The 17,469-nt window shown below is 40.2% G+C and overlaps 1 protein-coding gene across 4 annotated transcripts in view; it reads right to left on the minus strand.

Annotated features, from left to right (window-relative positions):
- Positions 1-17,469, minus strand: part of WDFY4 (WDFY family member 4) — a 1,820,746-nt gene that overhangs the window by 1,146,952 nt on the left and 656,325 nt on the right. For all 4 annotated transcript variants that reach the window (XM_069611160.1, XM_069611162.1, XM_069611161.1 and 1 more), the window contains one exon: positions 14,917-15,101. In XM_069611160.1, the coding sequence (XP_069467261.1) occupies positions 14,917-15,101 (185 nt within the window). The remainder of the gene's footprint in view (positions 1-14,916; positions 15,102-17,469) is intronic.

A 17,469-nucleotide genomic window follows, 5' to 3' on the forward strand; every position in this document is an offset into this window, starting at 1 on the left:
AAAGAATGTCCAACCAAAACATAAGAGACTTTAATTAAACTAAACATAGATCCACACTGATAAAAAAAAATATAGTGCAAAAGAAGACACAGAACATGCAGACTTTGGAATGAAAGGGCCCACTGTAGGTCTGAAAACAGAAGTTCACAAGTAATAATTTCAGCAGCAAAGTCAATATCAGTGAAGATATATTTTTAAAAAAAGTAGAGAGTGGTGACTAACTATTAACTAGGACCGTTTAAGGCAGGCCAAGGAGAAAGAACCACTTCGAATACCTCTATGGCTTGTTCTTGCGGCGAGTTAGAGTCGAGCTAGGATTCGAGGTGCTTTGCAATGGGTTGACTCGGTGTTGAGACATTTGAAATCGGTTGTCCTCAACGCGTCACAGGTGTCAAGAGTTGAGTTGGCTCGAGATGGTTGAGCGACGCAGTGTGGTCCTGGAGCGGGGATGGCTCGAATCGGGTGAAGAAAAGACCGGTGATGGTCGAGTTAGTGTTTTGAAACACAGAGTGACCATTTATGGAATGTCCATTCTGCTTGTAAGAAACCCCTTTCTACATTGGTCCTCTTTTTTTCGTTTCAACTTCCAATTTCGTTGTCTTACTGAAATATGGCTTTCTTCTTTTGATACTTTTATCCCTGTTGCCTTTTATTCATCACTTACACATTTCTCCCAGTCACCTCCTCTCTGGTAAAGGCAGAGGCACTGGAATGCTATTTCATACTTCACGGTCCCTTTGTTCATCCACTCCTGATCTTTCTTCCTTCCCTTTCTCTGAATACAATTTTTCCTCCTTTTCTCAACCGTGTGACATAGCTTTCCTAATTATTGACAGACCCCATGCTTCCCTCTCTACTTTCTGTGATGACTTTTACTCTCTTTCAACACTTCTTCCCTTGAACTGTCCAGTTCAACTTCTTGTCAATTTCAGCCTACTCAATCTCTCTTCCAGCCTTGCTTTCTCTCCTTTTCTGTCTCTTATTTCTTCCCATCATCTGTTTGACTACTTCCCCCCCTTCCCATATCTCTGGCTCCTCTCTTGTTCACATCTTTTCATATCTTCCTTGTGGCTCCCTCATTTCATCCGCCAATGTGTATTCGTTTGATCACTTGAAAAGTTTTGCTCCCACTCCAAATCTCTAGTCTGCTTCTCCTTTTCTTCTACAATTCAGTGTTCCTCAAGTGTCTGTTCTTGGCCTCTCCTTTTTCCTCTCTATACTAGTCATCTTTCTTCATTGATCTCTTTCAATGTCCTATCCCTTTTCTGCTGATAATTTACAAATGTTTGCTTCCTTTTCTTCTTTCTCTGATAAGCTCCATGCCGCCCATTTCGAACTGTTGGCTGCCCAGGCTTGGATGAAATTTCATTTTCTTCACCAGAACTCCTCCAAGACTTATATACTTTACTTCCTGGCTCCTCTTCTGATTTTACTTCCTTACCCTCTTTACTTTCATTCCCCCACTCTACCCCTATCTCATCCTCAGCAACAAATATGTGTGTCTTGTTTTTGTGTACTCTCTCCTTCTCTACTCATACCTCCAATATGGGACATACCTGTCACTTTTTAACATTCGCAGAGCTTGCTCTTTTCCGTCCTTTGATGCCACTAAACCTCTTCTGTTCCCCTTAAATGTATGCTGACTTCAGTATAGTTCAGCTCTCCTGACTGGTCTTCGCACCTAGCAACTTGCTCCTCCTTGTACTATTTACTATTCCGCAATACAGATTCTCTTTATGTCTTGCTCTCTGCACCTTTCTTCTTCCCTCTCTTCTGTCTATCTCCTTGCTTTCATTTGACTCTCAAATTCAATTTAATTTCCTCTGAATTGTCTTCAGATGCATTTATGGACATCCTTTCTGCCAAAGATTCTTGTTATCTTCCTCCTAGCCCTCTTTGCCGTGAAGCTCAATGTTATCTTACTGCCCACTAACCTTTGTGTGCCCAATCACATTTTTGCTCTTTTTCTCGTCTGACGCCTTTGCACATTTGTGCATATCAGGGAGCATTGCTGCGCATTTATAAGCACATGCTTAATTCACAAACGGGACGTGCTTTTAAATGCAAAGAAATGAGGGTCATCCTCCTGTTGGGAAACGATGCAAATCATGACACAGTTACGTTTGACCCTGCCATGATTCCTTCTTTAAATGTGACAGCCCCAGTTTAAACCACGGCTGTCACACTTGTATTTCCATCCTCCAAACAGGGGTGGAAATACTTTTTTTTTGCGTTTCACAGGGACAGGCCCTTCAAGGGACACCTCTGTGAAATGAGCTCCCAGCCACCAAGACTGGTTGCTAGGAGCCAGTCATACATTAGTGTCAGGAGAAAGGGGAGGTGTCCAGTGCCTCTTTGCACTACTGGCCAGCCCCTCCTGAAATTCAGAGGTCACGTTTGAGAATAAGGTTCTTTTCTGAAGTGCATTCTGTGTGCTCCTTTCATTTGTGCTACGGTTTTAAAATCTGTCCCTTTGTGTTCAGGATTGTGTATTGAAGAGTACTAGGGCACATCTAGGAAAAACAGCATTAAGGATCATAAATAACAGACCCAAAGTTATAGCTTGCAGTCCATGTGTAAGTAATATTTATGACATAAAGTTCTTTAGATCCCCATTCTCCAGCCTTAGCTCCTGCTCACTGCGTGATGTGGGATACCGAGGAGTTGTGTTTAACTCCTGCTCATCAAATCTTTATTTCCATCCTTGCCCGCCTTGCTACTGTGCCACCTCTTGACACTCTCCTTTCTGTTAGTTTCAGTTCAGTGGTGTTAAAAGAGCAGGTTGTCCAGTAATCAGAGATTTTTTAGGAAAGTTATCTGGGTTCAACCTCCTGACGCCAGTTAATGATATATGATATGATATGATATGGCATTTGTAACGCGCCTATACACAAGTGTAATCTAAGTAGGCAACTGTGGAATGAGGATGGTGTAAATGTAGATGATTCCCAGGGTATGCCAGCACCCATCTCTAGGGGGGCAAGTATCCGCAATAGCCAGGAACCTTGTAGGTTTGCTGGCACAGGCCACAAACAGCTTGGGCAGCAGCCTGGGAGCTGCATTCTCACCACATACTAATGCCAGCCTTATATGGAAGTGTCTTCAGGGTCACAGAGCTACCTTGTCTATAGAATGGCACTTTGTGGATGTTCGGGGCTGAAGGGCAGAACATTGCTGCTTTTCACCATCAGCACTGCGAGGTGGCCTTTGTGTAGCATAAAGCAACTTGTCACAAATATGAGTGGACTCCACAAAGGCTAGCCTTATTAACAAGGAAAGATCTCATCAAGAGTTCTTTATCTGCCTTTAATCCTACTCCTTTTCCCTTTACGGGTTATCTGGTTAAACTTGGATCCCCTTAGTTGGTCTGTCAGTGGTTTGGTCACTGTTGAAAAGTTCATGATAAATATTCTGTATTGTCCAACAAACGCAAGGAACGTGAAAATTCGCTCTTTGTTGACAGAGGGATCTTCTAAATCGCTTCAATTTTGCCTTCCTGGGGATGAACTGTCCCATTGCCAACTTTGAGGCCCAAAATTTACAGAAGTCAATGCAAGATGACATTTTTCTGGATTTGAACTATGTGAAAAGACCTAGGCTCACAGGATATTAACTGTTAGATAAATCAACATCAAGGTTAGATCAGTGACAATCACTTTGGCAGCATGCAGGTTGCACTCGAGGCGCATTATCACCTTAGCATCGACACCCAAAGTAGGGGATACACCAGGAGGTTAACCATATGTGAAATGTGATATTACATTTGTATATGATGGCAATTTGTATTTCTAATGAAGAGTGTTTATGTATTTCTTTCTCTCTCTTTTTCATATATGTTTTTATGTACGTGAGTACCCTGTTTGTTCTAATGCATTTTTCTTTCTTTTTTTAATGGTCACGTTTTTGAATATGTGATGGCGTTATTTTCCGTATTGTTGCATCAATGGATACTGTTGTTTGTTTTTTGGTCATTATTTTGATTAGGAAAGGCCCTGATGAAGGACTGTATAGTCCGAAATGCATTGGCCACTGTATGATGTTGGCTTATAAAGCAACAGCACATTATATATTTTGAAGGTCTAAGAATAAAACACACACCTTAAGAATGAAATATTTGTTAAAGTTGGATTATTGAGAAGTCAAAATATTTGAAGAATTCCTACGGGATATAAGGGTGTGCGGCCCACACCGCAGACAAGATTGTCTAGGTCTTTTCACATAGTTCATTTCCTTCGTGCTGGCACGCACGAGTTAGTGAGCTGCACCCCAAAAGTAGCAATATCTATGGATAAACTCATGTAAAAAGCAAGATAACCAGCAGTGCCCGCTCAAATTCTCTATTTTTCTGGTTTTGCCTGTAGATGCTGATGTCCCATGTTTATCACTGTTCCTTGGTTGACTATAAAAAGTGTGTTGTGTTCTGTCCAGACTTTTCCTGGTTTTCAGAACCTTTATGCAGCATACGGGGAGGCCCCGGCCTTTCTGCCTCTAAACCAACTTAAAAGGGGAGAAACCTGCACATGCATTCACTGTTCTCCTCCTTGCAAACAGGGCCCAAGCTAACAGGGTGTCCTAAAAGGAATTGTTGAATTGCTCCACTGAGCCATTCACCCGGGACCTATAAATGGAGGTAGAAAGAGTCTATGCACAACATGTTTTTAAGATTAGTCACCAACTTTGATATAAACTGGATGTCCTGATTCTTGAAGATTTCTTTGGGGAATCCTACTCCTCGAACATATTTATTACCTATTTTGGATTGATGCAGGGTTCCAACGATATCAGTTCCAATCATTGAGAAAAGTACATCAATGATGGGCTAGAGTGAGTTGTAGGGGAGCTCAACCAACATCACTCCAGGACATTTTCTGGCATATAGGGAATGCCTCACAATATGTCTTTATTGGGCTGGTGTATGCTGAGCCAAAAAGATCTACTTAGTACATGTTGTCCCAAAAACAAGTGAGAGTGTGCCAAATGGAGAAGAGTCTCCCTAAAGGGTGGTGACACAATACATTTGAATAGGGTCCTCCCACCTCCCCCTTGGGATTATTCTCAACCCTGTATGGCAATGCCTTTCAGTCTGTGAAGGAAGGCCCTGTTCTCATTTGGACTTCGCCTACCGACAAGATTTGTTCAAATGCATTCAAGGATGCCCCATTTGTCTGTGCTGCTGCAAATATGGGACTGAGGTGTAAGAGATGCAGTCTGCACACCTGTTAAATCAGGGGAGACTGCAATTGGTCATCATTTGAAAAATATTTAGGTCATCAAAGAACCCCTGGATCCGTCTTGTGAGGGGTAACATGACGCAGATGCCCCATTTCCCCACTAGGGGGGTAACTCCTCCATAACTTGGGTTTCGATGTTAAGTAAACATTCAGAACAACAGACACTCTAGTGCCATGGCTGAACAGAAGCACCTTAACTCCTCCCCATAATCAGAATCTATGGCCTTAGGCTCCCACATCCATACCATATCTGACCTGAGGTTGCAGCTATACACCCATATGTATCTTCAAGGAGCTGCAGCTTTAACCCTGTAGAAATCAAGGCAAGACAACCAGGTGTCATGTCCACACTGTTCTTACTAAAGGGTCAAACATGACTGAGTGTGGGGTAGCCTTGAATGGAAGACAGGCCCCCTGGAGACCCTTACAACATTTAGCGTGTGAGCTGGAGGTTTAGGGCAGGCTTCCTTCATAGACCTTGTGTATCCTACTTCTAAGATCTGTGATAAAGCCGAGTAGGATCAACAAAGGACCCCAATACACAGTGCTATATAAAAAGGACTTTATTAAATTAAAAGTCTTCTAATATTACATATTAATCTACCCCCACTAAAAAGGATGGCTTCAAATTGCAAGTAAACAAAACGTCTCTGGGTGCCTGCACCCTCCATTGACTCATGAAACTTCTCCCCTTCCTCCTTAACCCTGCAGCCTCCTGCTCTTGTTCCACTCTCCTCTCCTACGTAAACTTCGTCCAGCTGCCTCTAAAATCTCTCCAGCTCTGGTTCCAAACACTGACTACATAACTCCTAATGCTCACACTAACTGCTGCCAGACCTCTCTTTTCATTCTGTGATAATTGGGGGTGTTTTCATTCTGCATATATTTCACCTAAAGTTGTTTCCCTATTGAGATTCTTGATTGGTCAACCCTCTGTGAAACTAGAAGATTATGAGCAGAGAGTATGTAGGTGGATCTGCTGATTGCGGACCCACCATCTGTATTAAGAACCCAGGCTGCCATCTTGTTTTCCCATGCCACTGGTGTTTAGGATTGAAGTGGAGCACTTGCGCATCACTCTGTTGCAGGTCCAGGGTCTCCTTGTGTCTTTCTCTTTGCTTCAGGTAACTATGAGTCATTTGAGCTGGAGGATTATGCTCGAGCTTGAGGTTTTTGGGTCAACTTGACAAATGTTAGTCTGTAAACCTTTATGCACATTTCAGGTATTTAGGGCATTTTCCTGCAGGATGGGAGGTTGTAATGATTCTCTACAGTCTCAGTGTTTGTTCCTTAAAGGGACATGAGTATTGAGCATTGCAATGTAATGAGCCTTTGCTCTCACCCAGATTCCACATCACACTGCAGGTGGTGGTACCGAGCCTGCTTGGAAAATCCACCCATCAGCCCAAGAGAGGGGCTGGGAACTTCATCACGTGCTAACCCGCAACGAGTGTATCATAACCTTATGCACGGACAATCATGAAACACATGCATTCCTGCGTACATGTACCCTGTGGTGTGCAGTGACTGCACTCTCACACAAGGGTACGTACAACATATCAATGAAATTGCCATGCTGCCCTGCACTCAGAAGCTTTAAAGCAGATAGTTGGGTCATTTAAGACGAGTTTCTAATTCACTAACATAGTCAAACACAGAATATTCCCCACCCAACACATAACAATTCACAGTTAAAGATAATGTTACAACACGAATAATCTCTATCAAAACAATTGTTATTTGTCTGCAATATAGCACACTGTTTATCATGTAGTCGCTGAGCCCACAGCTGCAAACAGTTGCTTCAGGATACAGTCACACCTCAGCTCAGTTTGCTCACTCCATCCTTAGTGTCACCTCCCCATTATATTTTGCAGAGTCCGACAGACCAATTCAGGTCTCATGCAAGCAATCATAGTTCATTGGCCTATTCAAACAAACAGTACTCCCCACCCAACTCATAACAATTGTTAGAGAAAATGTTACATTACTAGCCATCTCTATCAAATCAATTGCTATTCTCCTGCAATGTAATATACAGTCCACTGTGTGATGTTCAGACTATGGTATATCAAAGAGCGTCAAGGCTACAAAGAGTCTATAACAATGGCAGTCAGGTGCCATATAAAGATAATGTAACATTTAGAAAAAAAATCATTTTCTTGTGCTGGTATTGGTGACATAGATAGATACTTCACTGGACAGATATAGATAAAGGTTTTACTGCTTAAGTAGAGATAAATATAGAGAGGTTTACTGTGCAGATTAAGATGGATTATAGCACATTTCTGTCTGTGTATATAAAGATTTCTATTTTTATAGAACTGTACTTGTAGTGTGCACCCCATATTGCTAGACATAATTGTGCGTATGGAAAGTGCCATCAAGTGTGCTGTTGTGCAGAGATGCTGTTCGTGCCGCTTACTATTGAATTTTTACTGCTGCCTCTCTCACTTTGCTTCATCTGGATAACGCTGTATGCATAAGAGGAAGGTTGCTGACTTCCACCAAGGCGAAACATTGACTCATTTTGGACTTCGAGGACCAAAGTAATTATATAACAGACTACGAATATGTGTCATTGCTGTGAATAAGCATTGTGGGCTCCTTGTCTACCAAGGGCTGGTCTTGTGGGCTGCTCAATATAATTCTGGACTGGTCTTGTGGGTTGGCTCGTGCATGCGATTGCTCTATGATTGGAGACTACTATTATTGCAGGTGCCTCATTTACGCGTGACGACTAAGAGCGCATTATGTTGTTGTTTTTTTAGATGCTCTGCCTGCTTTTCCCGCCCATTACATACAGGAAGTGCTATACTTAACTTGCAGTGCAGCCGCATTGCCGCGTGCGCATTGCAAGTGCCATCAAGTGTGCTCTTAGGGTGGAGGGCTGGAGGCTGGTGGCAAGAGGTACTGCTTACTTATAATATTGTGTTTGAATTACGCTTATAAAGAAACATACCTGCTTCTAAATATAGCTGTATTTGGAACACTCACACATCCGACCAACGATAGTAAAATGGCGTCTGGTTTCCGTAGTGGCAAATGTTCTGGGACCTTATTGCCTGGTGATTTAATTGGTATTATCAATATTGATGCTCGAGTATGTCCTGGGAAAAGTACTTAACCTGAAATAAATCTGAGTAATACGATTGGTACCAAAGTCATGGATGATCCTGTAATTGATGGTATTATGAAGGATGACCTCCAATGGAGAGTAACGATGCAATCAAAGAAACAATCACAATATCTGAAACACATGGTGGTGAAGTTAAGCACACGGTACAAGAACATGCTCATGAGGGAAATGAAGTCAACATATATGATAGACGTGGTGAACTAATCACAGGCATTGAATCTAAAACTAATTTGCATCCACTGATTGGAGTTATATCTGCAGAGGCCAATGCAGCACTTGGTTGCGACTCTCTTCAAGATGTTATATTTAACTCAATGAATTCCTTGAAAGAGCATTCAATGATTGACATGAAGAAGCTGAGTGAATTGAATGATCGTGTTAGATTATCTATAGGCATTCTAACTCTGTTAGTGCCTCGACCCTACCGTAGTAAAACATCAGACTTCTCTGTTGATACGAACAGGCATATTAATGTTAAAAGCATAGAAGACATGGATTTGGAAGACATGATTCCACCTGCTGTTGTCAAAGGGGCATAGCAAATATTAACGGATGAAAGTGATTCCCAATGGGGGAATACTAATCATAGTCCTCCAAGATCATTTCCATGCACTATGAACTTTAGAGATAATTTGTTTGAACACACCGATATTAATACAAAGGCGTCCTCTCCAGTAAACTCAGATGTTCCGTGTACCTTCCCTGTCATTATACGTATATTGGACCTATTGGATAAAGGGCATGACTTTACCCATTATGAGATCAGGTTGATTAAGGCAACCATGATAGAGATTCTTACAAAAATAAACAGGCTTGAGGGGTTTGCGATGGGGAGAGCGTCAAGTGAACCCACCTGTAAAGAACCATTTAAAACACCAATCGGTCCGATGCCTATTCTGGTTGATAAGAGTACTCAAGATGGTGTGAATTCGGAAGCTGAGTTTTCTATTTCCGCTAATGACAAAGTGAAACTAAAATGGTCTAGTGTCGTTGACAAAGGCACACAATCTTCCGGGTTATCTGAAAGTACAATAGTTGCCTTGTCTAAGGATATTGCGGAAATGAAAAATATGTTACACATTATGAATGGTAATACTCAACTGAACTCTGGGTGTAACACCTTATCACAACCATCTGAAACCAATGGGTTACCAGATAGCCCAACGGTTCTCACAAATATAATTGAACAGATGGAAGTTGAAGATTCGAGTGAAGAACTTCACTCAGAGAAGACAGTTTTTCCGTCACAGCGTGTGAAAAAGCTACAGAGCCGTGCAGTAAAGTGCGCTGAAAATAAACGAAAAGCGGGCATTGAATTATTAAAAAAAAAAAAGAACAAAATATTGTGGATGTATGTTTAAATAGTACCGAAATGACTGATTCTATTGTCCTGGCTGATGAAGATTTAATTGATGTGAAGAAAGTCAAGATGCACTGAGGCACAAAGTGGCAAAGCAAAATAAAAATGCTATCGGAGAAAAGTGTAATTCTCCAAAAATAGGAACTAGCAAAATCACTACTCACAGGAAAAACTGCCCAAACGATCGAAAAGACTAGCCATGGTGATTTGGTGAAAAGACAATCCCAGCCTAATGATTATTTTATAAAAGGAGGCAAACAGGGTGCTTTGACTCCATCGCTGAATATCAATGTAATTACACCCAATGAGACAAATAATGAATGCTCATATACTCAAAAGTGTAAAGCTATTGTTTCCAATTTATTCTACTGATAGTCTGGAATCCCGCAAAGACTTCCTTATTGTAAGTGGTCCGGGAAAAACCATAAAAATGACCTCAGCTCCCATTGTACACCATATAGACCATACAGATAGTAAGTATCCTCCGAAACAATCCCAGCATAATATTACTGAATCAGGGAATGTATCTGCTCAAGGAGGACTAAAAAAAGGTGTTAATGAAGGGATGGATGGTTGTTGTAGTCCACAGCAAGTTAATATCATAATGAATGGTTTGGCCAAATTTCAGATTATTGGGGGAAATGAACCCTATGATCTTAAATTACAGGGTTGAATGTATAATGACTCTGATAGTATGTTATCATCTGTAAAGAAAGGAACTGTACCAGTAATGCGATCCCTGACTGTTAAAGAAATGCAAGATAAGGCTGTAAATGAAGAACGGAATCGGCCAAGGCGATCTGTGGTCGATGATTCTGGGTCTAATTTATGTCAGAATGAATCGAATCGAGATGTAGGTTCTCCCTTTACAAACTGTTTGAAATTTGACAAAATGAGTGTATTGATACATGCTTTTGAAGATGGTATGATGACAGCAGAGGAACTAATTAAAGGACTTGAGGTTGAAACAAAGAAGGGTAGCAATGAGACTACAAGTGGGTATGTTACAATGGTTGCCTGTTATAATGTACAAGAACCTGTTTATGCCCTGCCTCAACTGGAATCTGGTCAAATCGGTGTAGCTGGGAATTCCATAAAAGGCACTAGTAATGGGCTCAAGATATTGCATCACATTGTCAGGACCCTCCAAAAGGGACATTGGTGTATATGATTGGCTTGGAGGGAAAAGTGGAAATTTTGGCTGGGGTCGCATCAACAGGAGTTATCTACTTGAAACAATGGCCCAGATCCCACCTTTGAGAATGCTGTCTTCAGCAGACTTTCAGAATATTGCTTTACATCAGGATAATAATTATTGAATGACATGTCATGTGCCATCTGTGAGTATTCTGAAGTTCATCTGGGCACATCAACAAGAGCTTATGGAATTTGGCCTTAAGTTACATACATTCAATGATGACTCTGTAACCTATGAATTCCTGCACAATACATCTTCAATAATCAAAACTGAAACATCATTAACGAGTGCTGTACTGGATAATGCATCTGCCAAAAAGTTGTGCATAACCCAATTGATGTCTTTGGCAACAAGGAATAAAGCATTAAATTGGGTTGAACCCATGCTAAAGGCGATGCTTAACAACAATCAGACTTTTAATTAGCAACAGTCCCACATATTATCCATATTTTCATGGAACGCCTGTGGATTTAACAATATTTCTAAATGGTTACTGCAATTTACTCCATTGCAAAAGCCAAGACTGATACTCCTTCAAGAAACCATGAAAATTGATGACCTTAGGATAGATGGTTACTGTACATATTCATCTAATGCACTCAAAGGTAAAGAGGGTAGGCCAATGGGGTGTTTGGCAATTGCAATTGACAACTGCATAGACTGCTCATCAGAGCTTGTCTATGTCGCACAGTATATTATGGTGGTGGGGGTTATCTTGGATGAAAAGAAACAGAAATTCCTGACGTCGGTCAATCTTTACTGGAACCCTCGAAAATTTTTGATCGAAAACATGTTCAGTGAAGTGAACAAATGCTTTGAAATTGTATCAGCTACTAGGTATTATGCTCATATTATTTTGGGTGGTGATTTCAATGCTTGCTGTTCTAATAGGTTATTAATTGGTCATAATGGTGCTATGAACAGGACTAGTAAGAGTGGACATCAATGGGCACAATTTATGGAAGATTGGGGATTGTGTTATGTAGAGTACGAAAAAATGTGCAATGAATTACACATGGTCTCGAGGCTCTATGTCATCCCTTATCGATTATTTTCGTGTGTCACACTCAATGGAATTAAGCATTAAACCAGTGATTATACATACAATGTAATTTAGTGACAATGCACCCATTGAATTATACATTGATATTCAATTTTCACTGCATGGAACCAATCCACTGTTGCATCTACTTGAATGTGCTCACCCAAATATTTCTCTGAGATGGAATAACGTTATTACTTATAAATTAGCGAATCTTGTTCAACATAAGTTCGAGAAATGTAGTTGTTTTCTAGCTCATGTATAACTTTTAATAACCAAGAAAATATCATGTCAATTATTGTAAAGAGCTCTTTAGTGGATCTTATTGCAAAACAGAAGAACAGGTTAACCCATTCAAATAAGCAGTTCAATTATAAGGTTCAGTCGGAAAAAAGAACTAGAAATTGTGCTTTGAGATTTTTGAAGAAACTGAACTTAAGTATGGGTGAATATCTGACTCAGAAAAAAACAATCATTAATAAATTTAAGAATACAATGAGGCAAATAAAAATATTGATATACAATCAGGAAAACTATGAACTATTAAGTGCTATCTGTAGATACGATTCACGACGGATATGGGTGTCACTTAGACAATCAATATCTGCACCAACTAGGTCATGTATGAATTTAATCTCTCTCTGCAGATGTGTGGGAAGCATTTATAAAGAATAAATATTCAATGCCCATTCGATTTAGGAACTGTACCTATGATTGCAATTTGGGTCCTGTTGAAAAAAGAATTAACTGGACAATAAAAGATATTGAATGGGCGATCAATCAACTCAATCATTCCAAGGCAGCAGGGCCTGACGGAATTCCTCCTTGTGCCTACGAAGCTAATCCAACTCTGTGGGCTAGTGTACTAAAAATCAAGTTTGACAATATTATGGCTACCTCTAAACTACCAGCTTCCTGGGTAACTTCTATTATTGTGCCTATTTTTAAAAGGGCGATCCTTGTCTGCCCAAAATTTATCATCCTATTTCACTTATGGATAGTGCTGCAAAAAATGTTCTCAATTTTAATTTTGTTTGAGCTGTAAAAACACACCATTGCTCATGATTCTTATTCTAAATATCAAACTGGTTTTAGAAAGAGAAATGGTACACCCCGAAATGCTACAGCAATAGCACATCTTCTTGCAAGTCTAAAAAAGAAAGGTGCTGGCTCAGTATCTATAGCTAGTATTGATATGACCAATGCTTTCGATTCTGTAATTCATAATGTGTTTTAGAAAAAAATGCTAGCTCTTGGTATACCACGACATCTAATATACTGGTTTTTACATTTCCATAAAGATACCTCATATATGATTAGACTATCATGTGAAGGGGAAATAGCTAAAGTTATACGGACATACCTTGTTGTAAAACTGGGTTGCAATTTAGCTGCCCTATTGTTTAATTTGTATTATGACATCGATGAATTGTGGTTGTATCCTAGGGTGTCTTCCGCAAGGTGTGGTGTGCTGAGGCTGCATTGGTTAGCCTTTACTGATGGCATAATTGTATCCAACTCTACTCCAGCAGGTCTTCAGGTTAAAATTGAACTTTTTGAACAGTTTGCACATGAACATAACCTGAAGCCTAATCCAACTAAAACTGCTATGATGGCCTTTGGTACTTCGAATAAATCAAAGAGGTACATCTGGAGATTGAATGATACTCGAATAGACCCAATAAAAGAGATGACATGTTTGGGCTATACGGTTTCTATGAGGTCATCTAATGAGTTATGGCACAACAGGTTAAAACAAAATCTTTGAATAATCAAATGAAGTTTATTTTTATAAAATATTGTAAATTTTCACTGCATCCACTGTTAATATTTTTTAATTTAAAGGTGGAACCAATAATACTCTATGGTCTTGACATATGTCTTAATGATTTGGACAAACATCTTGATGTGATTCAGGGTAGTTTGCTGAAAACAGTACTGGGACTCTCACTTTCTATTCTGAACTGCATAATCAGGCATGAACTTGGTTTGATTTCACTTTCATGTAGGAAAAAATGGAGAGATCTTAATAACTATGTGAAAATGTTAGTTCCAACGAAAATTCTGTCTATCAGTACTTTGATGAAATAATCAAAGGTGAAGAGTATGGTTCAATAAGACAATTTGATAACAAAATATGTAAAGTTTTATTAGACTTGCAACTGAGTGTTGAGGATTTATCCCAAAGACCAGTGATGGTTAAGAAAAAATAGTTTGAGTCTGACTGGTGTAATACTCTTGAATCCATTAAATATTATTCTACATATGCGGAGTATGCATCATTTCCAAAAAAAAAGGGATTTGAATGGTACATATATTGTTATGTTTCCATGTAAACATGCTCGCTCGCAGTACATGCGATTCAGATTAAATCAGTATCACACAAGGGAAAGGGTAAAACATTGGAGGTGTACCCCGGATAATAAATGTGATAGTTCATGTTGTTTCCCAGGGTGTGCTGAACCTAATGAAACACTTAAACATCTTTTACTTGAATGTATCCACTTTAGGTTATCTAGAACAGCGCCTCTAATGAAATTTGTTAACATTGACTTTGTAGATGCGAGTGACTTTCTATGGAATAGATTGATGGTGGGTTTACATACACCGTTGATTTTTGCATTAGTCCATTTTCTGAAAATAATTGAGGATGAACTATTAAAATTCAGCTTAGATTGAGAAATAACAGCGATCATTAGGTCTGGAAGATTAATGATCTTTGATGTGTTTTATTTTTAGCATGCTTGTGTTTTAGGATTGGAAATTTATATTGAAATTTTAAATATGATGATGATACTACGATATGTGATTTTGTAACTGTTTATTTTGTAAAGGTTTATTTTAACCAAATACAAATAAAAAAAATAATACTAATTGCTAGACAAAATCATAAGAGAACAGAATGATTGATAAGTGTGATCATAGGAAAGAAAGTAAACTACTTACTTTTGCTGAACCCACAAACTCTGTGTCGATGAAAGCAGTCACAGTGCAGGTTCGCTTAACGTCCTTCGTCAGCACCACAGAGAGGTGCTGCCACTGTCGAGCCACCAGCAGCCTGGAGACATCGAACTGCGCCTTGCTTGGAGCAGGAGGCAATGGTAAATCCAAGGTTTCAAGTTCCATCATATCTGTACAGAGAGAACACAAGACCCTGTAAACTAGTGAGACCAGAACATTGCACCCACTTATCTACTGAGGTTTGTGTTGGCATCAGACAACACAGCTGTCTCTCAAATGCTCTGATTTTACAGGCTCAGACAGATTCAATAAATGTTCAAAGCTAAGACCTCAGGCAGCAGAACTTTGTTTCACGTAGAATGGGTCTAAGAGATCAGGCATATCCCTCTGGTCAAACAGATTTTACTGACATATGCCTGAGGCAGTATTTCTACATGTTACATACATTTCACAATCTCTTAAACATCAAATCCCTCTTTGATGATTTACACATTTTACAGACTTGAACCCCACTGACTGTAAAGGCCCAGATAATAGTGTTGTCCCATGGATTAAACTGATTTTGAATGCTGAACCATCGATAGCAGAGCCATCATTGAAGTAACATAGTTCTTACAGGCACAGGTCTCTGCAGCAGAGCGGTCAGTCATCCATGAATAAATACATACATTAAAATCAGAGGTCACAGATAGCACAGATGGACCTATGTCAAAAATGATCTTGCATGTCGAGACACCAAAGATCAAAACTATCCCTCTGGTTATGCCGATGTACGGGTCCATATGCTGGACATCGAGATATCACTGAGGATGAACAGATTGTACAGGCCAGAACCATAGGTAGCAGAGCTGCCCCTAACATTACAAAGGTACTATTTGCAAATGCCTGAGACAGAGCAAGTACTTAATGGAGCAGCAAACCCTCTGGTCAACAGAATTTTACAATAAGAGGCACTTGACAGCAGAGTCATCCCTCAAGCTACCCAGATTTGATATTCTCAGCGTTACTATGCATCTCCCGTGTTGCATAGATATTACGGGCGCAGACCATATTAGCCAGCAGGCCTCTACCTCAGGCTATAAAAAGATGCTAGGGATAGAGGAACACCACAGCTAAAATGAACCTTACAATTTTAGGGCAGAAACAACAGAGGTAGCCAGCAGGGCACATATATCTTTCTGGTCTCAGGGCCAGGAGAGAAGTCAGAAGGTAAGGCCCCATGCCTTACAAAGCACAGTGCTGCTGTAGTGTACGCACATCATGGAGATGTGCACATTCCTTTGTATAGATTTCGTACAGAACAAAATAGCCTTGACAGTTTCAGGCCTTATAAAGTAGGGCTATCCCTAAGGTTGTGAAGCTGTAAAAAGGCTCAGATCTTGGAACACATAGCTGCCCCTCTCAGAAAACCTGGATTTCCAGCACTTAAGCCTTACAAAGCTGTGCAAGCTCTTATGGGTTCATGGATGTGACAGGATTTGAACTTTCAGTGCAATTTAACATGGAAGAGATGAAGGGAATTTCTGAAGATCAAGCAGGGTTAGTTATGCTGCAACATCTCGAGAGGTTGCCTCTTTCATGAAGACCATCAGAAGGGTTTCTTCTTCTGAGCCACCTGCCCCTTCAGACAGGAACGTGCTCAAAAGAGGAATGGGTCACAGTTAGCAGAGTGGGGATGGGATCCCAATTAGTGATGAAAGCCGTCTTTTGTAAAAGAGGGACTTTAGGCACAACAAATGGACTTTGTCTGACTTATGCCCTTCTAAACATGTTAAACATTGCTAAACATTATAAATGGCCAAGTTATTCGTCACACTCTTAATCCTATAGGATACACTATACATTAATTGTTGAATGAATTGATGGGTGCAGTGTGCTCAATGATTAATTGGATACGTGTGTTGATTAACTGCCTTGACCAAACCTTGACCTAGTAATCAAAACAATGGAGAATTGTGCCGGTGGATGCACTCTCGTTTGCTTCAATGGGCATTTCTATTGATGGCTTCAGTGCTGAATCCAGTGACTGAGGACATTAATTGGTCGATTAATGGCTGAATAGATGGCCCAATGAATGGATGGACTGGTGATTGTACTAATGGATGGTTAAATAGATGGCGAGGATTATGGATGGGCTGATAGATGTCATGATATGCGGAATAATAGTTGGATTGATAGAGGGAATAATACGTGGAATTATAGCTGCAATGCTGCAGGGAATAATAGATGGATTGGTGAAAACTTGTGTGAACCTATGTATGTTTAGGTATTTGTATGAAAAGAAGGGGAGGTCAAAGGTTAGCGTTCGGGAGGGATGATGGTAGTATTTGTGGTTTGATTGATAGTACAAGTGATGGTTGACAATGATGGAGCAGTTGCTACTTGAGCTGATGGTTTGATGAATGATGTGAATGGGATTTGGGTCGAAAGCCTGTGGCTGAAATGTTTGTGGGAGAAAAGACTAATAGTACATTTTCCAAAAATAACTTTCGGTCGCCTCTCCCAGGAACATTTCAGGGGTTGCCCCTGCCCCCAAAC

The sequence above is a fragment of the Ambystoma mexicanum genome, chromosome 8 (genome assembly GCF_040938575.1).
Source record: "Ambystoma mexicanum isolate Mex_15411 chromosome 8, UKY_AmexF1_1, whole genome shotgun sequence".
Taxonomy (NCBI): domain Eukaryota; kingdom Metazoa; phylum Chordata; class Amphibia; order Caudata; family Ambystomatidae; genus Ambystoma; species Ambystoma mexicanum.